Source organism: Silurus aristotelis (genome assembly GCF_946808225.1).
Source record: "Silurus aristotelis genome assembly, chromosome: 19".
Taxonomy (NCBI): domain Eukaryota; kingdom Metazoa; phylum Chordata; class Actinopteri; order Siluriformes; family Siluridae; genus Silurus; species Silurus aristotelis.
In genome coordinates, this window is record NC_139592.1 from 22,577,176 (window position 1) to 22,603,142 (window position 25,967).

General features: G+C 42.0%; 2 protein-coding genes across 9 annotated transcripts in view; both read right to left on the reverse strand.

Annotated features, from left to right (window-relative positions):
- Positions 1–1,908: 1,908 nt before the first annotated feature.
- Positions 1,909–6,928, reverse strand: fbxo30b (F-box protein 30b). Its single transcript, XM_083570723.1, has 3 exons — positions 6,685–6,928; positions 2,903–5,282; positions 1,909–2,247 (listed from the first exon to the last, which is right to left on the reverse strand). Exons 2-3 carry the CDS (start codon positions 5,222–5,224, stop codon positions 2,044–2,046), a joined length of 2,526 nt encoding a protein of 841 aa, XP_083426849.1. The 5' UTR covers positions 5,225–5,282; positions 6,685–6,928; the 3' UTR covers positions 1,909–2,043.
- A 242-nt stretch (positions 6,929–7,170) lies between these two features.
- The window catches only part of fndc7b (fibronectin type III domain containing 7b), a 31,873-nt gene continuing 13,076 nt past the window's right edge, over positions 7,171–25,967 (reverse strand). Inside the window, exons 23-56 of one of the 8 annotated variants that reach the window (XM_083569542.1) lie at positions 25,678–25,935; positions 25,316–25,576; positions 24,535–24,795; positions 24,163–24,426; positions 23,809–24,069; positions 23,423–23,683; positions 22,292–22,546; positions 21,945–22,205; positions 21,555–21,821; positions 20,999–21,262; positions 20,373–20,633; positions 19,669–19,932; positions 19,291–19,548; positions 18,324–18,578; positions 17,947–18,213; positions 17,546–17,809; positions 17,148–17,405; positions 16,687–16,950; positions 16,148–16,408; positions 15,097–15,357; positions 14,606–14,866; positions 13,660–13,920; positions 13,152–13,412; positions 12,767–13,027; positions 12,403–12,663; positions 12,017–12,277; positions 11,644–11,904; positions 11,259–11,519; positions 10,874–11,134; positions 10,491–10,751; positions 10,082–10,363; positions 9,178–9,210; positions 8,993–9,061; positions 7,171–8,349 (exon numbers count right to left, since the gene is read on the reverse strand). In XM_083569542.1, coding sequence (XP_083425668.1) covers positions 8,048–8,349; positions 8,993–9,061; positions 9,178–9,210; positions 10,082–10,363; positions 10,491–10,751; positions 10,874–11,134; positions 11,259–11,519; positions 11,644–11,904; positions 12,017–12,277; positions 12,403–12,663; positions 12,767–13,027; positions 13,152–13,412; positions 13,660–13,920; positions 14,606–14,866; positions 15,097–15,357; positions 16,148–16,408; positions 16,687–16,950; positions 17,148–17,405; positions 17,546–17,809; positions 17,947–18,213; positions 18,324–18,578; positions 19,291–19,548; positions 19,669–19,932; positions 20,373–20,633; positions 20,999–21,262; positions 21,555–21,821; positions 21,945–22,205; positions 22,292–22,546; positions 23,423–23,683; positions 23,809–24,069; positions 24,163–24,426; positions 24,535–24,795; positions 25,316–25,576; positions 25,678–25,935 — 8,522 coding nt within the window. In that variant the 3' untranslated portion in view covers positions 7,171–8,047. The remainder of the gene's footprint in view (positions 8,350–8,992; positions 9,062–9,177; positions 9,211–10,081; positions 10,364–10,490; positions 10,752–10,873; positions 11,135–11,258; positions 11,520–11,643; positions 11,905–12,016; positions 12,278–12,402; positions 12,664–12,766; positions 13,028–13,151; positions 13,413–13,659; positions 13,921–14,605; positions 14,867–15,096; positions 15,358–16,147; positions 16,409–16,686; positions 16,951–17,147; positions 17,406–17,545; positions 17,810–17,946; positions 18,214–18,323; positions 18,579–19,290; positions 19,549–19,668; positions 19,933–20,372; positions 20,634–20,998; positions 21,263–21,554; positions 21,822–21,944; positions 22,206–22,291; positions 22,547–23,422; positions 23,684–23,808; positions 24,070–24,162; positions 24,427–24,534; positions 24,796–25,315; positions 25,577–25,677; positions 25,936–25,967) is intronic. The other 7 variants (XM_083569544.1, XM_083569543.1, XM_083569545.1 and 4 more) reach the window with 7 other exon arrangements.

Consider the following 25,967-nt stretch of genomic DNA (forward strand, 5'->3'; position numbering starts at 1 on the left):
CTGACTGTAGAAGACTGTAGAAAGAACATTACTTATCACACTCTCTGGTGCTCATGTTAGTTCTCACTCTCCAGTGTTCTGTAGTGTTTAAAGATTATAATCACACTCTTGATGTCACCCAAATAAGGATAGATTCCACTTTTTGAGTCTGGTTCCTCTCAAGGTTTCTTCCTCATAACATCTAAAGGGAGTTTTTCCTTGCCACAGTTGCCATGGCTGCTCATCAGGGACAAACACACATCGCTCACCTTAACTGCTAAATTCTGTAAAACTACTTTGAGACGATGTCGGGAAAAAGCGCAATAGAAATAAACTTGACTTGTTTACTGTTTTTCCTACACAAAGAAGCCTCGAAAACTCGAGAAGAGGATTTAACTGACTGCAGGACACAACGTGGAAATGGGAATCAGCCTACAACGCAAGGCAAAATGGCAGGCTGGAGGAAAAACATCAGTGCGGTCACTGATTCAAGGTTGAAACGAAAGTGGTATCGCTCGTTACATTCAGCACGCTCCTGTTGAGGCAAAATAAAATAAAAAAAACACCAGCAGGGATGATGGGAGATGATAAAATATATTTTTATTCAACACAACCAAAACCAAAACCACATGCACTATATAATATCCTGGCTTCATCTCCATTCATTAGTGCCAGTAATCAGGTCAGGCAAGGCAAACACGTTTTCCTTCTTCTTCAGCAGCAGCAGCAGCAACAGATGCAGGGAGAAAAAAAACACTTCTTAAGGCCTTCATTGGGATTACATGAACATAAACACTAAAACTTAACTTTGAGATAATTCAACACTTCTCAATCCCGTTCCTCGTTCAAACTCAGCTCTGAATGTGCTTAAACAAAAAATCAAAAAGTGTGCAATGGATAGATTAGGCCTGAAAAACCGCTGCGAGAGCCATTCCCAATGATTACCTGCACATCTTGTAAAGCTGAAAATAACAACGACATCATCGACATGCACTCGTGAACTTTGGAGATATGGAGATAGAACACGTTTATGTTAGGAGTGTTTACAATATTTAGGAAGGTGCTACATTAGGTTTCAATCGTATTAAGTGCTTGTGGAGTGTCTTTACAAAGTGGAACCCTCATTTTCTCCTGAATAAAAGTGATAGATCATGACAATGACGTCAGTCTCTGGGCTGGACAATGTTCTAAGCTTAACACAGTTCAGTAAAGTGCAATCGGAATTGACGCCCGGATTGTGAGCTCCTTGATCCTTAATCAACACCTTTTACTCGTCCTGTAGTTCTTATGATGTCGAACTACAATTGATGGGTGCTGGGATCAGCGGTTGGTTTCAAAACGTGAAAGTCCAAAAAGGAAATCAGCACACGATCACAAGTCTGTGAATCCTGGAGTAACCTCTGCCCCTGCACACTGTAGTGTTTTTCCCTGCTCAAAAACGTCTGATTCGTTTAATAAGAGAACCCTTACTGAGGTTTTTTTTTTTTTTTTGGGGGGGGGGGGTGCGCAGGAAAGGGGATACTCCCTGAGTAAAACAGAGAGAACTCCAGGAACAGGGTTGGAAATCTGTGCAATGAATGATGGACAATGACTGCCACTTAATCAAAACCACCACTGGCTCCATTCGCGTCCCACCGTAAGGCTCTTGTCCAATCATACCAAATGGAGCACCCATGTGAGCCTATTGGAAATGACTCCCCTGTGTCCAATTCCACGCTTCGAACGCGCAGCTTAAGGCTCTTTTAGTCATTTTAGTGTTATCTTATGGGGGAGAAACACATTTCTGTAAGAGACAAGGCAAACATTGAAAATCGTACTCAGTGCACGTGTCAATAAAATAAACCAAACAGTTGTTAGATTTAGATATCATTATATATATATATATATATATATATATATATATATATATATATATATATATATATATATATATATATATATATATAATCTTAACTGGAAAAAAATAATTTGTCTTGTACACAGCGTATGGATATCGTGGATTAAAGAGGTTAGGTAAGGTAGAGTTATAGCTCTTTTGCTCAGTTTTGTTTTTGGTGGTGGTTGTTATAATACTGGCTTGAGGACGGAACGGAGGGATCGCCCTCCTCGGGTAAGCTCCCTGGTTGTGCACATGCACGGCAGTGGAACAGCCTCCACCTGTCTATGGACCTCGTTATATGGACAGCGTTTCAGGTGGTCTGCCATGCTGGAAATGTCTGCAAACTCCCACCTGGTCACGGGACTGAAGGCGGTACTAAATCGCCACACCTGCGGGAAAGACGTTACACATTTAGAAACCCAATTGCTACATATTCTTACAGATAAACTTCAACAGCTGTGCACTGACAAAGGTCGAGCCCATACTAATATGTTTTAGTTTTAAAAATGCATATTTTCCTACCTGTTCTGTCCACACTGAGACGCCATTTTCAGTTAACGAAAAGGTAGCGTTTTGAGAACGCTCTCCAAAGTGGATAATTTAGAAAAGGCTTTTGCATTTTTAGTCATGTGACGTGCATTTCCTCAACACTACCGCAATGTTTCAAAGAGCCAGAAAGTAAAAACACGGCAAGACGAAATGACACTACCATAATTTGGGTATAAAAATATAGGTGACAATGGATGGATTAAAGTACTGGTGTAATACCCTCCAAATTGCTGTTATTACAAAAGCAGCTAACTTCATAGCTAGTTAGCATACCTTTGTAATTTAGATGATGTCCTGGGGCATCATCAGGACCAAAAAGACAAGGGGGTCCCCGCAATGATTACTATACCATTAATAGAATTTAGCCCTTGATAGTAAAGATACTTCCTTTGCTAGCAGGAATATTGAATGTAATGCATTTAAATGAGACTAACCATGACCAAAAAGAGTCTCTGTTGTGTAAACGTAGCCAAGACTACATGGCCTATGGCCTACCTTGTCTTTTATCTGCCAGGATCGCCTCCCATCAGGATACTGCCTCTTTTCCCACTGTACCACCACCATGCCCCGTGTCTGCAGCAGACTAGCACACACATCCCTCATGGTACGTGACACCATGGAAAGCTGGCACAGGCTAAAGCCGTCCAAGAACCGTGCCGCATGCTGCAGGATCTCAAAGGGTAACACACTCAGACGATCACACCCAGACTCCAGTAGTACATCCATCATGGGCTGAATCCCGAAAGACCTGAGGTGTCGGTCATGGACAACCTTTGATCCGTGCGTGGATGGGCATAATCTGCGTTGGGAATACGTGCAACCATAATAGGCAAGCGGGCAGCGGTGCTCCATCCAGCCGTTCAGCCCTGAGTGGATGTCTCCGTGGACGTTGCGGAAGTGTGAGAGGAACTCTTCTCGGCGAAACAGCTGGCCACATTCAAATGTGAACATGGAGCCTTCACGTGGGGCCCAGCTGGGTCGAGGCACCAACTGCTCCATGGTCAAATCTAATCGTAAGGTACAAAAGGGACTCGGCTGTGAAAGACGGGGTGCGGCTCGGTCACAAGCAGAAGCCGATGCCACCTCGCCGACCATAGTGCTGGTTGCCAAGATGGCAGCAGGGAAACTGAAAGTCTGAGTGCCGAAGTCAACACGTGAGCCTCCAAAGCCATACACGGTGTCAGAGATTCTGCGGGCTCTTGGTGACTCCTCTAGGCAAAAGAGCAATGCTGCAGCTGTGAAATCGATCTCACCCAGTCCCAAGGGGTCATTCTGAGGCTTCTGCTCCAGATCAGATGTGTCCACTGCTTTATCCTCCATCTTACAATGATTCTGTCTATGTGGGAAGCTCTCAGTAAAGCAATCCTTCTGTCCATTAAATGCAAGAGGCATAAAATTGCGAAGCAACTGAAGGTTTTGGAGTTTTCTCTCAAAAACCTTATCTTCAAAATCGAATGCCATAGAACGCAGCATGCTGTCCCTGGGAACAACCAGCGCCTGGGCATGCACAGGTGCCTGTAACAGTGGAGCCTCAGACCCGGATGCTTCCTGCACTACAACTGTGGCTAGATCACGTCTCACTTCTGGTGTGTGTGGAATTAAGGGACCAACACACTTCCAAGAACCAGCATGCTCTAAACACTCATCTACCTCAGCTGCTTCCTGTGACATTCTAGATTCTACAGCATTGTGACAGCTGTTAAACGAATTTTGCTCATCCTCATCTCCTAATCCAATTGAAGATTTCTCACTTATTTGGCAAGGATGTTTGTCTGAATCCCCATTATCGAGTCCACCAACTGCTGCAAAATCAACCTTGTTTTCCAAGGAACTATCCTTCATTTCAACATCTGCATAATTAACAGTATCTGATTGATGGATTTCACTATTTGTCTTGCTGACTATACTGCTTTGCTCAGAGCCTTTGACGGCGTCCCCTAGCGCACCAAGAGCCGAGGCCAAGTTTCTCCCTAGTTCCATTAAGGTTCGGTGGCGCTGAGGCTGCAACTCCTCATTTAAACCGCTAACTCCATCAGTTAATTTATCACAGTTGGACTCAGTGTCCTCTTTCATAAGTAACACTTTATGTAACTCTCCATTTGATTCTGGCGGTACTGCTGAAACACTGGTAGTTGGACATGGCACATCTGATGTGTTGAGGTGTATCAAAACATTCAGAGCAGCAGACAGGCTTTTGGTCGTCTCTACCGTGGTTTGGTACAACTCACCATAAAGTTCCTCATTTAAACCATTAATCCCATTGCTGATTATGTCCTTTGAGCAACACGACACAGATGTCGTGTCCATGTCTACGTCAAGTGGCATGGTTGGAACCGTAACGTCTGCAATTAAGGCAGGTTTTTCACGCTGTGGTTTTCGCTCAAGGAAATTTGTGGGTGCGAGAGATACAAGTTTGAGTGAGGCCAGCATAGTGCGCTGGTCCTGCAAGGCAAGCGCCATGTCTAGCTGTTCTTCCTCATCGGCGTCCTGACTTAGCCTTTCGTACGAGCGGTAGTCTTCGTCGTTCACCGGCCATCGGTTCCACTCCATGGTGCAACATACCACGCCGGCCGGACATACCTCGAGATGCTCCGCCATTTTGCCTCGGGCCAGAATGAAAGGGCAGCCGATGCTGCAGTTGAGGCACGGTATTCTCTCTAAAGAACACAGCAGCCGGTGCTCGTCTAATTTACAGCTGTGAAAAACAGCACCACAAACCAGTGGACAGGAAAGGAGGTCACAGGAAGTGCCAGGCTCGGGCTTGACCATGCACCTCCGGCTTACACATGAAACACAGTGAGTATGAAGCTCTTCCATTTTCAGTACAGCCGAGGCAGGGATGATGGCTGAAGCCCAAGCCTCGGGTTAAAAATGTCTGCAAGATGACAAAAGATAAAAGACTGTCAATTTATGACCTACTTTCACATCTAGCTTGTATTTACAGTGGTGAGGTAATTTAGTTTGGGGCCATTAAGTAACCATATTGGAGTTACTAATCATATTGATATTAAAAGACAATGCGTTAGACGTTCTTATAAAACCTATTCATCTGTTTATGTACCAAACTGCAAGACGAATTCATGCAAGCATCTTCGCCGAGTAATGCAAAATTTCAAGACCTTTCTGGGCCTGCCGACGGTCATGCATTTTACGTGAGAGCTCTGGATTTCAACACTGGACTAGTTAGCGATGAAAAATACGCAAAAAGGTTTGTCATTTTTCCGAAAAAAATTTAATAAAATAAAAATTTAATGTCAAGCTACATATGAATCGGTAATGACTAAGTGTGTGTGTATATATTAAATCATTACTCCACCCTGAACAACAAATTCGTGTATATATTACATTTATAGGGCATTTATGTGGGACTTGTCACATGCACATTACAGCACAGTGAAATTCTTTACTACAGTATCCCTGGAGCACAAAGGACTAAGCGCCTTCCTCAAGGGCCCAAGAGTGGCATCTTGGAGAAAAGTGGTTGGAAACCTTCTGCTCTGTAACCCAGAGCCATAACCAGCCTTAACTTGCTGGACCAAAAAAAATGGTTTCAGATGTATGCATCCTATATGTTTCACAGGATGTAATTTGCCATCTTCTGACCCACTTCTTTATCCATATGAAAACTATTCCCTGTTGCTAGTGTTACATTTATTCAAATGTGTTTCAAACTCTTATCCACCCGCTTTAATATTAAAACTCTTTAAGGTTAAAAATGAGCTACAGTTTTCATCAGTAAGTTTTAAAAGTGCATCTTTTGTTCAAGTGAAATAAAATTGAAATGAAAAGCCATGCTAGTTATGCTAATGGTCTCATTAGCAGCAACTCCTGTTTGTTTTGACTACAGACTTAAATAGCGATTTAATGTCTTCAATCAAAAACGACGCTTCTCTTTCAGAGGGTCTTAAAGTAGCATTTTACACTGCACTCTAAATATATTCATTAAAATATAATGTATTTACAACGATAAACAGAACTAAAACAGCTTTTTTGTTTGTTTGTTTCTATACCAGGTTTTTTTTTTTTTTCAAACACAATCCTATTCCGGTTAACCCCGCCTCCTACGTTGTGATTGGTTAGGACTTTAAGTAGGCCGTCAACTAAAAAATGATTGATTTGTGAATTGACCAATCAGTGCGTAGGCTGTCAGTCTGACCCGGAAATCGAGGAGAGAGTTGTCGGAAAACAGGCGGTCAGGGAAATAACGCATCCAGTTTGTTAGTTGGACATTCAGGCTGGAGTCCTACAAGAAAAATGGTCTTCTTTTTCAAACTTACCCAAAAGTTCTCAGCTTTGCCCCGCGCTTTTCCTCGAAATATGTTAATCAGATACTGTGGAAGAAAAACCAATAAACCCTAACTATAATCTTTATCTTTATTATGATCATCATCATCATCATCTTCTTCTTCTTCTTCTTCATTCCTCGTCCTGTGTCCTGTCTTTCAATATTCTCCCCCCCAAAAAAACCTCATGCTCGGTCGCTGTGGGCTGCCCCTCCCTCCAGCTGGGACGCACGTCGATGTCGTCATTACGTACGCGTTCGTCCGTTTGTACGTCATCACCCAAACACAAGTTCCAGGGTTGTGTGAATATCGAGAGCCAATGGGGTCAAAAGTTGTTCGGCGATGCCATTTTGAAATAGAAACCAAAATGCATACCATAATAATAATAATAATAATAATAATAATAATAATAATAATAATAATAATAATAATAATAATAATAAAAATAATAATTATAGTAATAATTTACTTATGGATCCGGCTTTTCTAATGTTTATTTTGTGTTGAGCAGAGAGTTTCAAACACATTTGAATGAATAAGACAACGTTTCCACGTGTGGATACCGAAGTGGGTCACAAAAAGTGCAGCATGCATCATATTAACTAATCGTTTGAGCAAGAAGATGAGTAAACGTGTTTTTTTTCCTGCTGATTTATCTTTAATAACATTATAAATTTAAAACAACTGGCAGATGTTTCCCCTCTTTGCGAAATTCAGTTATATATATGAAGACTTTGTACATACAACACATACTGACTCCTTATAAAGAATTTTCTTTTATATAACAGTAAATATTAACATTCCTTTTTGTTCATTCACATCTGCCACTAATGAAAAGTCACAAAACTGTATAGTGCATCTACAAGACAGTACAATATATGTCATGTAAAAAACATTGCTTGCAAAACAGTATTTTATTTGCTCTCTATACGTGCAGTGTACATACATTTTTCATTAAAAAGTTACAGAAAGTGACTATGCTTCTTTTAAAAGCAGTCTGTTGCGCATGAAGGAAAACCTCAGAAATGTGCGGCTAGATATGGCTCATATAATATTCATTTTAATAGAGATTAAAGCTTATATTTTCTCTTGACAATTGTTTAAAAAAATTCAAATGAAAATATTTAAGAAAACCTTTTAATTAGAAATGTGCAAGTAGGTATATTTTAGTGTCTACATCTTAGCTTTATAATGATAGTGTCTATAATAGTGTCTCTTTAATGACATCACAGTGTGAAATATGTGGTGTTGCTATTAAACAAACATTTTGGCTGTATTTTATATTACTCTTAGGTAGCTCACTATAGCAAGTGTTCTAATAGCAGGGATGAGCTGGTGGCTATACTGCTTTTCCCATTCAGGCATGAAGATTCTCGTGATTTACTATAGGAATCCCGGTGGTGAGGCAAATCGGAGCGGAGTAGGCACTCTGAGTAATGGAGCTCTTGGCAGACACAGTGACACAGTAGCGTGTGGCAGGTTTAAGGTTGGGGACCTCTGCAACCTCGTTTTGAACTGTCACTGCCTCGGAGGGTTGATATCCAGGGTCTTCCTTTACAATCAGCATGTAATGGATTGCACCAGTGACCGGAGCCCACTTTACGTATAGCGTCAAACCCTCCAAATGCACATCCTTGACTTTAGGCACCGGCAGCACTCCTGCAACAGCAATCATTTTCAATAGTTTTAATATAAATTTGCAATCAGACATTTTATTTGCTGCAGTCATTAGTTGAAAAATAGCTGCAGGACATAATAATATTTTTTTTATAAATGCTTGTTGAAGTATTATTCTAATTTAATGATCATTCCCTGGAGATATGAGAACAAAAAACTGTTAAATGTTAAAATTAATGGAAAATATTGGTTAAAGCAATCAGCTTTCAGGAAGCACTTGGCATGGTTAGAATTTAGCTATTGGACTGAAAGCTGAACTGTATGATCGTCCCGTGTCTTTTTTTAGGGTTCTGTTTGCAAAGGGTGCTTGGACCCCGCAGATTGCAACTTGCGGCAGTATCATATACACATGTATTAATTTCATTTTACTTGAAACTAATTTTATAAAATGACTGAAGTAACGATCATTTTCATAACTGAATTAATACCAAATTGCTCTTAACTGTATCATTAGTAAGAAATCTGTCATTTATTAAGAAAAGAACCAGTAACCAGTATTAGAAATAAATACATATAAACTTAAAACTGGGACTATACTGGGACTACCTTTGGACAAATCAAAATTAATTGTTTATAAGCACTATGGTATAATGTCCTAGATATGAATAATGAAGTATGTTATCACCTTCGTCATTCAGCCCAGCCAGAGTCTCTGCCTCTCCCAAGTCTCTCCTACGACGACCCATAACTGAGCCTGCAAAATACCAGACAACCACACAAGAAACACACACATTTACAGTAAAGATACAATATTTCATGCAATATATAAAAGAAACATATGTTATGTGAGTGTTTGAGTAAAAGAAGGACCTGTGTTGGTAGTGTTGTTCTGCTGGCAAACACCTGAGAAACAGAGAAAGAGAAAAAGAGTTGATTTGGGGGAATATACTTTTTCATTTTAAATTTAATAGAAAGTAATTATTTCCACTTGTGAACAACAATTAGGACGGATTTGTTCAGTTCATCATAACATGCACATTTACACTATATGGACAAAGTATTGGGACACCTGATTGTCCCAGCCATATATGCCTTTTCCACTAACTGTTAGCACAGTTAAAGGCACATTTATAGGAGACCCAAACTTGTTCCAGCATGACAATGCCTCTGTGCACAAAGCCAGCTCCATGAAGATATGCTTTACATGAGTTGGAGCGGAATATCTCCAACCCTACTGAACACCATTGAGATGAATGTGAATGCTGACTGCACCCCAGACCCCTTCACCTCACCCACATCAATACTTGACGTTACTTACACCATTGTGGCGGAATGAATCTCACAAATCTCCTCAAAATCTAGTGGAACATCTTCTCAGAAAAGTGGAGGTTATTATAACAACAAATAGGAACCAAATGTGGAATTTGTAATTGGGTGTCCACAAACATTATTTTCCCACAGAGTGTAAATTCATGTAGTCAGTAAAAGGGTTTGGTCAGGAAACGTAGGAAGTATATGTTAAATATATTAGTATTGAAAAATACTAGAATAGATTTTAAATACTCAAATACCATGTACAGTAACAAAGTCTTTGTACATCAGGCTTTATGTCAGTCAGGAAATCTAGATGCTTCTAGTTTTTGCCACAAGTCATAATTTACTGCCTTGTTAATTGTGCTTTACTTCTGCAGTTAATTGTCTAAAAACACTATTTGTTCTTTAGAAATTTGGCAATCCTATCTTTAAAAAAATTATCTGACGTTTAAAACAGTACCTGTAGATCCATAGATAGGAATGGATGGTTCTCCAGGTATTGCTCCACTTCTAGCGTTAACCACCACTGAGTAGGAGATGCCACAGGGCAGTGGGAACTCAAAATATGTCCTCTCTGTCCAGTAGGATTCCAGCTGCACAAGATCGCCGTTCAAAAACGTGCCATTGAGCCCTACCAGGTACTGGACAGCCGTGCAATTCACGGGGATCCAGTTCAATAATACCAAAGTGTCATTTTCCAATTGACGATTGACATTTTTTATTACAGCTGGGGGACATGGCACTGTGTGAGGCAAGAAGGACAAAAAAATACATTACACATTAGGCGTTCTTTTCATGAAAATATCATTTTCATTTTTCATGAAAATAATATTTGTATACTTGCAGTACAACTTGGGGGGGATCTTTACCTGCTCCTCTCTGTACTACTGGGCTACTGGAGCTGTTGCATACTCCATCTAAAACCTGCACGCTAAAGTTATAAAGTGTTCCACACTGAAGCCCTGCTATGACACAAGAGGTGCCTGTGGTGTTGCACTGACGATTGTCCCCTAGTGCAGTGATGGCCGAAGCGTAGTACCACGGCAAGCCATTGCTGGGGGACCAGGAAAGTGTGGCTGTATTGTTTCCACAAGAAAAGGACACATTCAGGCTCGGAGGTGCACATGGAGCTGAGGACAGAACAGGACACACTGAGGTTAGAGAAAAAGAATACATCTCTGTCCTTTGGCTCAGGGTTTGACTCTAACAGGCAAAATGCTGCACAGAAAATGTTCCCACAAATGTTATTTACTTGTAATTTTCGGTACTACTGGGCTGTTTGAGCTGTTGCATACTCCATCTGAACCCAGCACGCTGAAGTTATATAATGTTCCACACTGAAGCCCTGCTATGGTACAGGAAGTGCCGGTGGCGTTGCACTGACGACTGTCTCCTCGTGCACTGACTGCTGAGGCATAGTACAACAGCGAGCCATTGCTGGACGCCCAGGAAAGTGTGGCTGTGTTGTTTCCACATGAAAAAGACACATTCAGGCTCTGAGGTGCACATGGACCTGGAGATAGAGCAGCACACACACTGAGGTTAGAGAAAAAGAATACAACTCTGTCCTTTGGTTCAGGGTTTGACTCTAACAGGCGAAATGCTGCATAGAAAATGTTCCCACAAATGTTATTTACTTGTAAATTTTGGTACTACTGGGCTGTTTAAACTGTTGCATACGCCATCTGAACCCTGCACGCTGAAGTTATATAATGTTCCACATTGAAGCCCTGCTATGGTACAGGAAGTGCCTGTGGCGTTGCACTGACGACTGTCTCCTTGTGCACTGACTGCTGAAGCATAGTACAACAGTGAGCCATTGCTGGGGGACCAGGAAAGTGTGGCTGTGTTGTTTCCACATGAAAAAGACACATTCAGGCTCTGAGGTGCACATGGACCTGGGGATAGAGCAGCACACACACTGAGGTTAGACAAAAAGAATACAACTCTGTCCTTTGGTTCAGGGTTTGACTCTAACAGGCGAAATACTGCAAAGAAAGTGTTACCACAAATGTTATTTACATGTAATTTTCTGCAGTACTGGATTGTGGGAGCTGTTGCATACTCCATCTGAGCCCTGTACGCTGAAGTTATATAATATTCCGCACTGAAGCCCTTCTATGATACAGGGAGTGCGTGTGGCATTGCATTGACGATTGTCTCCTGGTGCGTTAACAGCCGAGGCATAGTACCACAGCGAGCCATTGCTGGGGGACCAGGAAAGTGTGGCTGTGTTGTTTCCACTAGAAAAGGACACATTCGGGCTCTGAGGTGAACATGGAGCTGAGGACAGAACAGCACACACAAACTTGGGTTAGAGAAAAATACTCCAGCTCTATATTTTGGCTCAGGGTTTGATTTGTTCCAATGGTTCACACCGATAAATGTTATTTACCTGATTTTTTTTGTACTTCTGAACTGCGGGAGCTGTTGCAAACACCATTTGTGGCCTGCACAGTGAAGTTGTAAACTATCCCACATTGAAGCCCTACTATGGAACAGGAAGTGCCTGTGCTGTTGCACTGACGAATATCTCCTTGTGCGTTGACTGCCGAGGCATAGTACCCCAGCGAGCTATTGCTGGAGGACCAAGAGACTGTGGCTGTGTTGTTTTCACATGACAAGGACACATTCAGGCTCTGAGGAGAACATGGGGCTGAGGATAGAGCAGCACACATGCTGAGGTTAAAGAACAAAATTCCATCTCTGTCCTTTAGCTCTAAACATTCAAATGCTCTCTAGCAAATATTCCAATGGTGTGTTCTTATGAATGTTATTTACCGGTTGCTTTTTGCACTGTTGGACTGCTGGAGCTGCTGCATACTCCATCTGAGCCCTGCACACTAAAATTATAAAGTGTTCCACACTGAAGCCCTGCTATAGTACAGGAGCTGGCTGTGGTGTTGCATTGACGATTGACCCCTAGTGCAGTGATGGCCGAAGCATAGTACCACAGTGAGCCATTGCTGGGGGACCAGGAAAGTGTGGCTGTGTTGTTTTCACATGACAAGGACACATTCAGGCTCTGAGGTGCACATGGAGCTGAGGACAGAACACAACACACACTGGTGTTAAAGAAAAACACTTCAACTCTGACTATAGGCGGAATGCTGCGTAGAAAATTTTATCCAGAAATGTTATATACCTGTTACGTTCCTAACTTCTGGATTGCGGGGGCTGCTGCACACTCCATCTGAGCCCTGCACGCTAAAGCTATAAAGTGTTCCACACTGAAGCCCTGCTATGGCACAAGAGGTGCCTGTGGTGTTGCACTGACGATTGTCCCCTAGTGCAGTGATGGCCGAAGCATAGTACCACAGCGAGCCATTGCTGGGGGACCAGGAAAGTGTGGTTGTATTGTTTCCACAAGAAAAGGACACATTCAGGCTCTGAGATGCACAAGGACCTGGAGATAGAGTAGCACATACACTGATGTTAGAGAAAACGAATACAACTCTGTCCTTTGGCTCACGGTTTGACTCTAACAGATGAAATGATGGACAGAAAATGTTCCCACAAATGTTATTTACTTGTAAATTTTGGTACTACTGGGCTGTTTGAGCTGTTGCATACTCCATCTGAACCCTGCACGCTGAAGTTATATAACGTTCCACATTGAAGCCCTGCTATGGTACAGGAAGTGCCTGTGGCGTTGCACTGACGACTGTCTCCTTGTGCACTGACTGCTGAGGCATAGTACAACAGCGAGCCATTGCTGGGGGACCAGGAAAGTGTGGCTGTGTTGTTTCCACATGAAAAAGACACATTTAGGCTCTGAGGTGCACATGGACCTGGGGATAGAGCAGCACACACACTGAGGTTAGAGAAAAAGAATACAACTCTGTCCTTTGGCTCAGGGTTTGACTCTAACAGGTGAAATGCTGCAGAGAAAATGTTTCCACAAATGTTATTTACATGTATGAGCAGCAACACATGCTGAGGTTAAAGAACAACATTCTCATCATCGCCTTTGGCTCTAAACATCCAAATGCTCTATAACAAATATTCCAATGGTGTGTTCTTATGAATGTTATTTACCTGTTGCTTTCTGCACTGTTGGACTGCTGGAGCTATTGCATACTCCATCTGAGCCCTGCACACTAAAGTTATAAAGTGTTCCACACTGAAGCCCTGCTATAGTACAGGAGGTGGCTGTGGTGTTGCATTGACGATTGACCCCTAGTGCAGTGATGGCCGAAGCGTAGTACCACAGTGAGCCATTGTTGGGGGACCAGGAAAGTGTGGCTGTGTTGTTTCCACAAGAAAATGACACATTCAGGCTCTGTTGTGCACATGGAGCTGAGGACAGAACAGGACACACTGGGGTTAGAGAAAAACATGTCAACTCTGTCCTTTGGCTCTGGGTGTGACTCTAACAGGCAGTGCCCCCTGACTGCTAAAGACTTCATCAACGTTTACAATGAACCTCAAGTTTTTTCCAGCTCTTACAGTACACACTTAGTATTCACATTCTCTTTTACTGGAACAATTTTCTAATATGGCAACAGAAGAGGTCCTGCAAGTCATATTATCTTGCAAGCCTACCACCTATCCACTAGATCCAATCTAGCTTAATTGGTGCAATCAACCATAAGACTGCCTGACCAGCCACAGGAGTCTTGGAATTCATGGTACAGAATAGCAGTGATTTGCTTCCTACATGCTCTATACTGATATGTGCTCAATCTCTTGGTGAGGTCATGTCCTAACAGGGTTTATTATTCCATGACTATGTACACGACACTCAACTTATTCTTCTTTATCACTCACATACACTTGTTTTTGCTCATATCTTAGCATGCCTGGCAGATACCTCATCATAGACGCCAGTTTATCAGACTAAATTCAAACTGCTGGTCTGGTTCCACCATATCTTATGGTAAAAAGAAAAAGATTTCAGCTTTGTAATTTGGCTTAAGTTTTCATCCTAAATGTTGCAAATATGAAAGCGTTCCAATGGTGCATACATATGGATGGTATTTACCTGTTGCTTTCTGTACTACTCGACTGTATGAGCTGTTGCAAACTCCATCTGAGCCATGCACGGTGAAGTTATAAACCGCCCCGCACTGAAGCCCTGCTATGATACAGGAAGTGCCTGTGGTGTTGCAGTGTCGATTGTCCCCTTGTGCATTGGTTGCAGAGGTGTAGTACCACATTGAGCCATTACCGGGAGACCAGAAAAGTGTGGCTGCATTGTTTCCACACGAAATTGACACACTTAGGTTCAGAGGTGCACAAGGACCTGAGGAAAAAGCACTGGGGTTAGAGAAGACAACACCCTAATGTGGACATACAATCTATCTCACAATACCACCTTATAAAGGTTGTTGTTTGCTTTATTTTAAAATACTGCTTAATATCACAATAGTCTCTTTCTTGCAATACCACCTTAAATGATTGTAGTCTTAAACACACAATACCAGATTGAAACCCTTGAGCAATATTTACAATGGTTTACAGTAATGTTCTGACCTGTGTTGAGGTAAGTAGTCACACTGGGTTTTGAATTGCACAGGAGGCGGGATGCAGTTACACTGACGTTGTATTTTTGTCCACATTGCAGCGTCGCAATCCCGCAGCTTGTAGTCGAGGACATGCATGTTGTGACTATGCTATCCGGACCCACCACATTGGTGATATAGTGATCAGCAGTGCTTGATATACCCCAGGTCACTGTAGCGATGTTGGAAAGACAGTCCACAGAAGTAGAGACAGCAGTGGGAGGACATGGTTCTGCAAGGGGGCACAAGTATATTAACTTCATAACATGTCTTTCTCACATCTGTGTTTGACCAATTAGTTCCTTTCAGTACAGAAAATCCACCCAAATTGTGCCTAGGCTGCAAATAATGACAACACTATAGCATGAATTAAATAGTTTGCCCAGAACTATGGCTTAAACTAAACTAATTATTGTTACAGCAATATTCTGTGTCCCTTCTTTTTTTATTCAAAGTAAAAATTACAGGTAGTCCAATAAATATGCATCCCGATGACCCCATAGTAACTTGAAAATATCGTAATTTGAGGCCTTGGTCTAGTATAAACTTTACAGTATATATGTATGTGGCAGCGGATGTGTGTACTAGCGCCAGAACCGGATGAAACGAGTTGTAAGAAGCAAACCTGGAGCTGATGAAACTAATCAGTGTGCTCTGTTTCTGTTGTCCCAGCGTATCATACTGGATTTATGCTTCTACATTGCTAACTGCTGTGCAAAACTTAAAATATCTTTACCATATTGTCGAATCGCAAAGAATCGCAAGTCGATCCATCGGAACTCTGGGACTACCTGTATACTTAATTAGGTCCTTGTCAAATCTTTATGGCAAAGTCTTTTTCCTTAAATGTAGGGACTTTTGTACACATCTAAACCAGGCAGCAAATTACCCTGAATACATAACACATGTGTTGGGAAATCTAAGAATTTTGCAAAGGCTACTTTGGCAAATCCTGATCTATTATATTTGATGGAAAGATTTATGTTGGTGCTCAGTTATGTTGTTGGTGTGTGTTTGTGCACCTGTCTGCAAGACAGAGCTGTTGCTTGGTTTGCTCCTGCACCCTTGCCCCACAGTTGACACCTTGAAATAGTACTGCTGTCCACAGTGAAGCTCAGAGATCTGAGCGTTGGTGGTGTTGGTGGTTAGCCCCACCATGGGGCTAATGTCATTTTCAGCAGTCATCAGGTATGACTGGGTGCCCCAACTGGCCTCCCAGGTTAGAGATGCTACCCTCAGGCCACAGTCAAAATTGGCACTTAAAATCTTTGGTATGCATGGAGCTGCAAAGGACAACCACGCATTTAATTAGATTACAAATCATAAATTACACTGTTATTCATATTTGACTTATAAGTGCAGTGTAAAAGGCTTCAGCATAGTTCATGCAAAGAAGTTTGGCTGGCTGCTGCTAAGAATACAATGTAATTGTTAAGCAAACAGAATTCATGAGGAGGCTTGCATTAGCAGTTTTGTCTTCCTCCAGCCCTCACAGATGTCCTCTCATTATTATGTATGCCAAAGCCTTAAAACTCTTACAAATGGTTGGAACTTGTCTTACCCATGCGAATGGTGGTGTTGTCACTAGGGACGCTGCTGCAGTACAGATTGCTGGCAGTGATTCTGACTATATATAACTCGCCACATAACAGGTCACTCCAATTACATATCGTAGTATTGGTGGTGCAGATGCTGGTTTGGCCTAATGTCTGTCCCTTGGCAACCGCAGTATAATTTAGCGCTCCATCACTGTTGACCCAGCTGACAGAGGCAATGTTGTCCTCACACTGAATGAACGTTTGCACAGCAGTTGGCGCACACGGGGCTACAGAAAAAGAAACAAGATTTCCAGAAAAGTTCCCACACTCGTATCAGTGGATCATCTCACGTGGATATTTTATATTTTCATCTAAATCTATTGCTGTAATCATAAAACATCCTCATTTTATTGCATCGGGTGGTCTAACCATTTACATTTGGGGTAGAAAATGTTATAATGTGCATGAGGCAATAATCATGTACCAGTTGAAAACTTGGCAGTGGTACTTGTGAGGCTGTAACACTGATCATTCTTTCCCAACACACTGAAACTGTAGCTCTGGCCACAAGGAACCTCCACCTGCAAACTGGGCACTGGGCTCTGGAAAGCGTTGGTGTATCCCAAATTTCCAGTGACAGAGATGGTGTAAAGTTGCACCCCAGTGACATTGGACCAGTTCAGTTGAAGTGAATTGGTGTTGCATGAGCCGGTCACAGTGAGGTTCTGCACCGGGCAGGGTTCTGAAAAATGTTTAATGTTTAAACCTTTTTGTTGGACTTAAGGAATGCTTAAATATAATGTAAAGACAAGAATGAAGTCAAGAAGCCAAACATAAATAGAGTGAAATGGGAAGAAGAACGTATTAAAGACAAAGAAAGACCTGTTGTGATGTTGACAGGTGCACTGAAATCACTCCAGCACTGTCTGGTATAAGCTATAACACTTAGGGTGTACTGTACTCCACACTGCAGTCCACTGAAGCTGCAGCTGTCTGTAGTCGAGTTACACATTACAGCAGCTACTTTGGGGCTAAAAGTGGCACTGCCCAGGTAGTACAGGACTCCTGGCTTCCTTTCCCAATTCAGCACGGCTGTACGAGTGCCACACTGCAGGTTTGCCCCCACGTACTTTGGCACACAGGGTCCTAGAAGACATGAGAATCATATTAACATTGCATGGGATAACTGATGCATACAATAGTGCAGCTTAACAGCTTAATTATTTGCTATAACAGGACCCCACCTAATGTTTTACTCATTACTTAAGCTTCTTAAGACTCACGGCTTTGGAAGGTGATGCTAGTTTCCAGGCTAGCAGCACCCGCACTGTTAATGGTTGTCAAGCTGAGATTGTATGTCTGGCCACACTCAAGATTTGTAATGTTGCAGGTGTTTAGATCTGTGACACATTTTAATTGGTCCCCATTGTTGCTAGTAGCAGTGAGTTCATAAGATGTGGCTCCATCGCTCCAGGCCCAGCTGACAGATGCTGAATTATTTGAACACTGCACTGTTATGGCAAAGCTGTTAGGATCTGGAAGGCAGGGGACTGGAATACAATAAGATCAGTCAATCAGTAACTTGCGGAGCAATAATGGTCTCATTTGTTTTATCAAGATATGCTGTATGTACACCAATGTCCTGTATCTTGTCACTAACCTGTAGTGAGCAGGGCACCTACACTGCTCGAGCTGTTGATACCGTTGCCAATGGCTGTCACACGGCTCACATAAACTGTCCCACACAGCAGCCCTGCCACACTGCATGATGTGTCTGTGCTCTGGCAGTAAAGAGTGTCACCCCGCCGGCCCTCAAGCATGACTGTGTACCTCACAGCCCCGATACTTGGCTCCCATGTCACCTCCCCTTGGTCACCCACTACCCGGGTTGTCAGTATCGTTGGAGGGCATGGCTCTACAAAACACATTGTATATTTCAATTTAGTCAGGTTTTATTTGCGATAATTAAATGAAAAAATACAAACTTTGAGGTCAGGCAGTACAATTGTAGCCTTTGATGGCTAAAGTGGTGAATACCACAAGTTACTTTTTAGTCCTACTGCCAGGCAACATTTGAAGGGGTCTGGTGCACATTTTCTTTACATTCAGCCACTTTCAGAGTTACTGTTGGCCTCAGTCTCGCTTCACTCACAAGTCATCAGTTCTCTGTTTTGTTTTTGCACTTCTGTAAGTTTTGAGGGACAGCTAGAAAGGCTAGATAGTGTTCTGGTGGTGTGATGTAGCTTCTATTCTGCACTACCAATTGTCCCAGGCTTTCTAAGATGTCAAGCATTTTAGATTTGATTTAACACATGAATGTTATGAAAGTTCATTACATAGGAGAGTTCTACTCCAAACAATTACAACATTTCTTCATGGAAATAAATATGCTCATCATAGCTTCTTGGTATAGCTTAAATTCTGTTAATAGATGTATGTAGCTATACAAGTCGATTGATTGACATTGTTCAGTTTTATTCACTTAAATTAAACGCATTCAATCCAAATAATCCAATCCAAATAAATAAAATAATCAAATCCAAATAAAACATTGTAATCCATTGAACTGTGTCAATTAGCCCTTTTTTGCATTTTAATTTGTGTCACATAGGTCAGCTGACCCTTACCTGTGTTGAGTGTAAGAGTGTTGGACTTGACCCCATCCTGGTAGATATTGCTGTAGGCAGTCAAAGTGATGTTGTAAATCTGACTACAGTTCAGACTGTAGAGCACACATGAGGTGTCCCGGGTCGAGCAGGATGCCTGGGAGCCATGTTGTGACACAGCCTGTGCGGTGTAGTTGTCAGCACCTCGAGTCATGTCCCACAGGAGCAGAGCAACAGGCGGTGTGTAGCTAGCACTCACCAGTCTGGGAACACATGGCCCTGAGATCACAAAATAAACTTCATCAATGACAAATTTGCATAGCCAATCAGGACATCAATACAATGAATACATAAGGTATAATTATTTACAGTGTGACAAGTAAGGAAATGAAGCATCACCTGTCTGAAGGTATTGACCCATGGAGGCAGAGTTATTGCAGAAGTTTCCGACAGCCTGGATTGTGACATTGTACTTGTCACCACACAACAGATTGATAAGATTGCAGTTTGTCTGATTAGTGTCGCAGGAGACGCTGGTTCCCGCGAAGCTGCTTACAGCAATGGCCTTGTACCTCAATGAACCCGCACCGAAATACCAGGAGAGCACGGCTGTACTAGCCTGAATATCCATCTGAGCACGAATATTACTGGGAGCACATGGAACTGAAACAAAAATGCTTACTGTGAACAAACAAAAGAATACCAAACCTCTGTAACGTTTAGTAGCAGAATATAGCATCCTGATGCCATGGCTATTAGTCCTTAGTAGCTATTTATATATATTTGTTAATGAACATTTATTAGCATTTAAAAGTGTCTTGATTAAGGAATAAATGTGTTTAAGTTTGAAAATCTGCGAAAGAACAGTTTCCTAGAATCTTATTTAGGTTCTAAATGAGTTTTGTTGAATATCATTTGAATTTTTGTATACACCAAGCATGATGGTCTTTTGTGAGTAAACGATATTTAGCAAAGGCTGTCATGGCAACTAATTTTAAGTGTTTTATTCCTCTTGCACCACATCACTTGCATCAACAGTTTATAACATGTTAAACAACATGGCTACATTTTTCCACTGTGTGTGATGGGTGTGAGTTTCTTACTTGGGTCTGTGTCTTGGATGATGCTGGGCTGGCTGCTGCAGGATGTATCTGAGGCAATCACACTTGTATGGTACGCAGTTCCACATGACAAGCCACTGATGGTGCACTGATCAGTTAGGCTCTGGCAGGTAGTGGCGTAACCCAAGCTGTTTCTCAATGTGGCTGTATAAACTTGCCCTCCTGAGGTCTTGTTCCAGGATATGGTCAGGTTGCGGGCATTGCAATCCAAGGTCAGCTTGACGTTTTGAGGAGCACATGGTACTGAATCAGAGAGAAACATATACATTCTGAACAATTTTATCTATGAAATATCATAATACTGAGGGTAGAAAAGGTTGTGAGCTTTTAATGGTAGTGAAGGAGGTGTGACCTCATTATTTATCAGTTGAAGTGAAGAAGGCATGGCCTTTCCACTGCCTCCTGCCCTCTCTATCTCATGCGCTCTTTAATTATTATTCTAGAAAAGAGGTGTGGTTTCTCTGTGTTTTGTAATGAAGCTGTAGCTTCTGTACCTGTCATTCTTAGAAAAGGAGGCATGGCTTGTTTGTCTTCAGTCTTAGTGATTGAGTATAAAAATATATTAAAACAAAAAAATGACACCTTAAATATTCTGGGACTTTTCTTACCCGTCTTGATGAGTGTCGTGGGACTTGGTAGACTTCGGCAGGAGCTGTGTTGCGCCATCACCGAGGCCATGTACTGCAGGCCACACACCAAGCCTCTGAGGTTGCAGGATCCATCAAAACCGCTGCAGCTGTCTGTGGCCGTTCCGTTTACGCTCACTGCGGTGACTGTGTAGAGCTGACCACCCATGCTGTTTATCCACCTCACATTTGCCACATTATCAGTGCAGCTCACGGTGGCATTGGGGCGCATTGGCTGGCATGGCGCTGCATGTGCAATAGACATGGACCAAAAAGAACACACCTTTTCATTGGTTAGTTCATTTTTAATGACATCAAGAACAAGTCTTCTAGATGTCCACCAGAAGATGTTCTTAGATGTTTGGTGTGTGAGAGGCCATATAGAAGCTTGTGTTTATATTTTGTCATCATATTCATTTATAGGTTATCATTTATGTTACAATCTACAGTATGCACTTACGTTTAGACAAATGGTCCTGAAATTACAATAAACTGTGGTGTATAAGCGAGGTTAGGGGTTTCTGTGCAAGGGGGTTACCTGTCTGTACCAGTATGGCCATGCTCTGAGAGCTGTTACAGGTTCGTCCTGCTGCAGTGACAGTCACCATGTATGACTGACCACAGGGAAGAGATGCCACATCACAGGAAGTGCTGCCATTAAGAGCAGTACAGCAGGAAGAATTACCCTCCAGTGGCTCAAGTGTGGCCGTGTAGGCGAGAGCGCCGACACTTCGCAACCACCGTACAGTCACAGTCCCCGATTCACAATTCACTGACACGTTCACATTCGAAGGAGGACATGGTACTGAAGAAAGATATATGCAGAAAAAATATATATGTACATACATAAGTACATATAGTTCTACAAATAAAATTGGCTTTATTCAATATACAGTAAATCTAACTGCTTTCTGTCTTCCTTTCTCACCTGTCTCAACCTGCATGGTGTTGCTGACTCCACTGCTGCATCTTGCATTGGTGGCTGTGAGGCCGAAACTGTAATTTCTTCCACACTGTAATCCTAAAATGGTGCATATGCTGTTACTGGAGTTGCACTGATAGCGGAGTCCGTCACTGTCTGTTGCCACAGCAGTGTATGACTCTGCCCCTGATGATGCATTCCACATGACCCAGGCTGAGTTGTACAGGCAGTCCATCTCAACATTCGTCAAGGTTGGGACACATGGTGCTACAGATACAAAAAAATTTACACATACTGCATAAATAGAGGTTTTTGTTAACAGCAATTTTTTAAGAAGTCTAAAATCCACTGACCTGATTGAATAGTTATAGAAGATGAACTGACTCCAGTGCAGCCATTTTGACTCGGTATTACAGAAATGTTATAGGTTTTGCCACATGGCACACGGATGCTGCAGAAGGTGCTCGTGCTGTTGCAGGTGTAATAGCTATTGGATGAGACAGCCTGAACCATGTAGCTGGCACCAACCACGCTGGATGACCAGTTCACTAAGATTGTGTTGGAAGTGCAGTTTATAGTTGCGCTGATGGCCTGGGGAGGACATGGGGCTGGAGACACACATCACAGTCAAAGATCAGAGATGCTTCACTCTGCGTTATGCAGGGAATTATTAGACCTTAAGTACACTCTATAAAGGTTTATTGGAAATCAGTAATGTACATAGCTTTCCAAAATACAACCCCAATTCCAGAAAAGTTGTGGCCCTGTCTAAAATGTAAATAAAAGGAAATCTCATAAACCCATATTCTATTCACAATAAATAAATAAATAAAAAGATTTTTTAACTGAGAATATATATACCATTTTAAGGAAAAAATAAGGTCATTTTAAATTTGGTCTAAAATTAAAAATGGTCCCTCTCCTCTTTAGTCCGGAGAATGTGGTGTCCATGGTTTCCAATAATAAATAAACATTAAGTTTTGTCTGACCATAGAATAGTTTTCCCACTTTGCCTCAGTACACTTTAAATGAGCTTTGGCCCAGAAAGGATGGTGGCATTTCTGGATCATGTTTCCATAATCACACTATTTATACTAAATCATCTTACTGGCCTGTTGTCAATTAACCTAATTAGTTGTAAAATGTTTCTTCAAATATTTTATTTCAATAACACTTACCTTTTTTTAGACTTTTGTTGCCCAGCTTACATTTTTGTTTTTAGACTTGTTGCACCCATTAAATTCAAAATTACCTTATTTTTTTTTTTATAAAATGGTACATTTCCTTTGTTTAAACATTTGATATTTTGTGTTTTATGATAATTATGTTCTATTGTGAATATAATATGGGTTCAATTTACATTTTAAAGTGTCCCAACCTTTTGGAAATTGGGTTTGTATAAACGCTAAGATGTTGAAAGTTTGCACCTTAAACCAGCAGAGGTATCCTTACTAAAGGTGTACTGTTCTTATAGTGGTACTTACCTGAGATGGCACTTTGTACAGAACTGCGGCTGCTATTACACTTATCATTCTGGGCCACGACTGTTACATTGTATGTCAGGCCGCAGAGAATGTTGGGGACTGTGAAGAAGGTCCTGCCTGTAACAGGGAATGGCACTTGACCAGCAGTGGTCTCCACTATGCCTCTGAATTGTGTGGCTTCTCCGAACTGCTGCCAGGTAACATTAAGCACTGTTGATTGGCATGCCAGTATTGCCTGGACATTCTGAGGTATGCAAGGAGCTGCATTGATAAGGTTAAACAGATTTCAAAATAAATAATCAATCCTCAAGAAGGTGGTCATAATTTTTCTGAAATAAATAAAACGTTCATTATTGGAGAAAGTGAATGGTATCTTAAAAACTCACTGGTTTTGAAAATCTGGCTCTGGCTCTTTGGTCCTATACATGTTCCAACCACTCCTGACACAAAAACCTCATATGATTGTCCACACTGGAGTCCAGGAATGTCACATGTTGTCCCACTGCTGCTGCAATTAAACCATTGACCCCCGCTGCTTTGAGCAACAGCCAGGTAAGAGACTGAACCCTGAGATATCTGCCAGGAGATTGTCATAACATTTGACCCACAAGGAACCTGGGCAGACACAATCTTCGGTGGACATGGGCCTGCAATTTTAGGATTAGAAAAGAGGGTTTTGTATATAAAGAAAAAAAAAGTTAAATTCGACATTTAACCTTGACATATAAATAGCTTGTTACCTGAAGTTATGGCCACCCACCCTTGGGCAGGGCTAGGGCAAGTGCTTCCCTGACCAGTAACACTGATCTGGTAGGGCTGGGCGCACTGCAGCTGAGTCACATTACAGGAAGTTCCAGTTGTGCTGCAAGTTACAAAGCTATCCAAATCCAAGGCATCAGCAGAGACATTGTAATATAGAATGCCATAACCATGTGTCCATGAAACAAGAGCAGAGTTAATGCTGCAGTCCAACAAAACATAAGGGCTTGACTGAGGACATGGACCTGGACAGAGATAAAAACTAATTAGGTAAGTAATAAGAGGGGAACACTTTCATAGAAAAAGAAAAGGTATTGGAAATGAACTTATTGCCCCACGTTCATCTTCAGTACCTGTAGACACAGTGAACGGTTGACTGGGTTGAGACCTGCAACCACCACGCTCCGCGACAACTGTGATGCTGTAAACCTGACCACACCTTAGATCTCGTAAATTGCAGGAGGTGTCCACGGTGCTGAAGTTGGTACTGTATCCTTGATTACCCACAGCATACACTATGTAATTTTCAGCTCCACGAGCTATGTCCCACATCACAACGGTGATTGAAGTGTCACAATCGTAAGTTGCTTTGACATGGGTAGGGGTGCAGGGGGCTGAAAAGACAAAGTAGTTTGTTAAGGAGTCACAGTCTCACTCTCCACAAGGTATCACAATTTCTTACCTAAAAGTAATAATCTTTAGCATTAGTTTCTGAACTTTCGAGCAGGTATCACTGTTTCTCACAGTTGTACAAGCAACTTGCAAGTCTCTATCATGGTCTTATACATTTGAGCAGGTATCTCTGTCTATCACCTGTGTTAAAGTATATCTATGTCTCATCTTTGTACAGATGTCTCTGCCTCACACCTTTGTGCAGGCATCTCTTGCCTTTATGCAGGTATCTCTCACTTTTGTATCACTGCCTGTCACCATTGTATAAGCAACTCTGACTCTTATCCACTTACGTGTAGATTTCTTTCTTTGATCAGGAATCTTTATATTTCCCAGTGTCCAGGTATCTGTGGCTCTCCTGGTATTATACATATGTAACACTGTCTCATGGTATCTTTGAGTAGGTCTGTCACCACTGCATAAGAAATTTTATCCTTCACCTGAAGGGGCAGGTTCACTCACCTGTGCTGAAATCCACAGAAGTGCTCGGCTGGCTGGTACACCTTTGCGTAATCCCAGTAACAGTGACCGTGTATGCTTCTCCACATTGAAACTGGTTATAAGTGCAGTATGATGCTTTGGTGCTACACATCACCGCTCCCGCTGTAAAATTCACTGCTGACACACTGTACGATTGGTCCAGCCCGGTGCTGTTCCACCATACTGTGGCAATGCTGGTGTTACACTCTAGAGAAACTGACAGGTTCTCTGATTTACAGGGAGCTGATGGGAAAGAATATGAAAAGCCCTTAATCAGACACTTAATACTTTTTTTTGGATTCAACCCACATACAGTGCATCTATGCATTTTTGCAAGTCCATACCGGTCTGTATTTGGAAGTCGGAAGTCTGGACTGTGCACTGACTGTGGAGCGTGGTCACAGCAATGCCATAACTGCGGCCACATCTTAAGCCCGGGATGGTACAGGAAGTGCCGTTTGTGTTACAGGAAGTGTGTGTGCCATCAGTGCCAATAGCCAGGGCAGTGTATGTTTTGTTACCAGAAATAGAGATCCACTGGACTGCTAATGAATTGGCAGCACAGTTAAGCTGAGTTGTTACATTGCTAATCAGACACGGTGCTGCAGAGATGGAGAGAAAGTGAAAAAGAAAT

What these genes read in the sequence shown, in the direction of transcription:
- fbxo30b (XM_083570723.1), bottom strand. Translation starts at nt 5,224, where the DNA reads ATGGAAGAGCTTCATACTCACTGTGTTTCATGTGTAAGCCGGAGGTGC. An exon ending in CCTGGCAGATAAAAGACAAG is followed by an intron (nt 2,248 to 2,902) that starts GTAGGCCATAGG and finishes TCTTTCCCGCAG; the next exon opens with GTGTGGCGATTTAGTACCGC.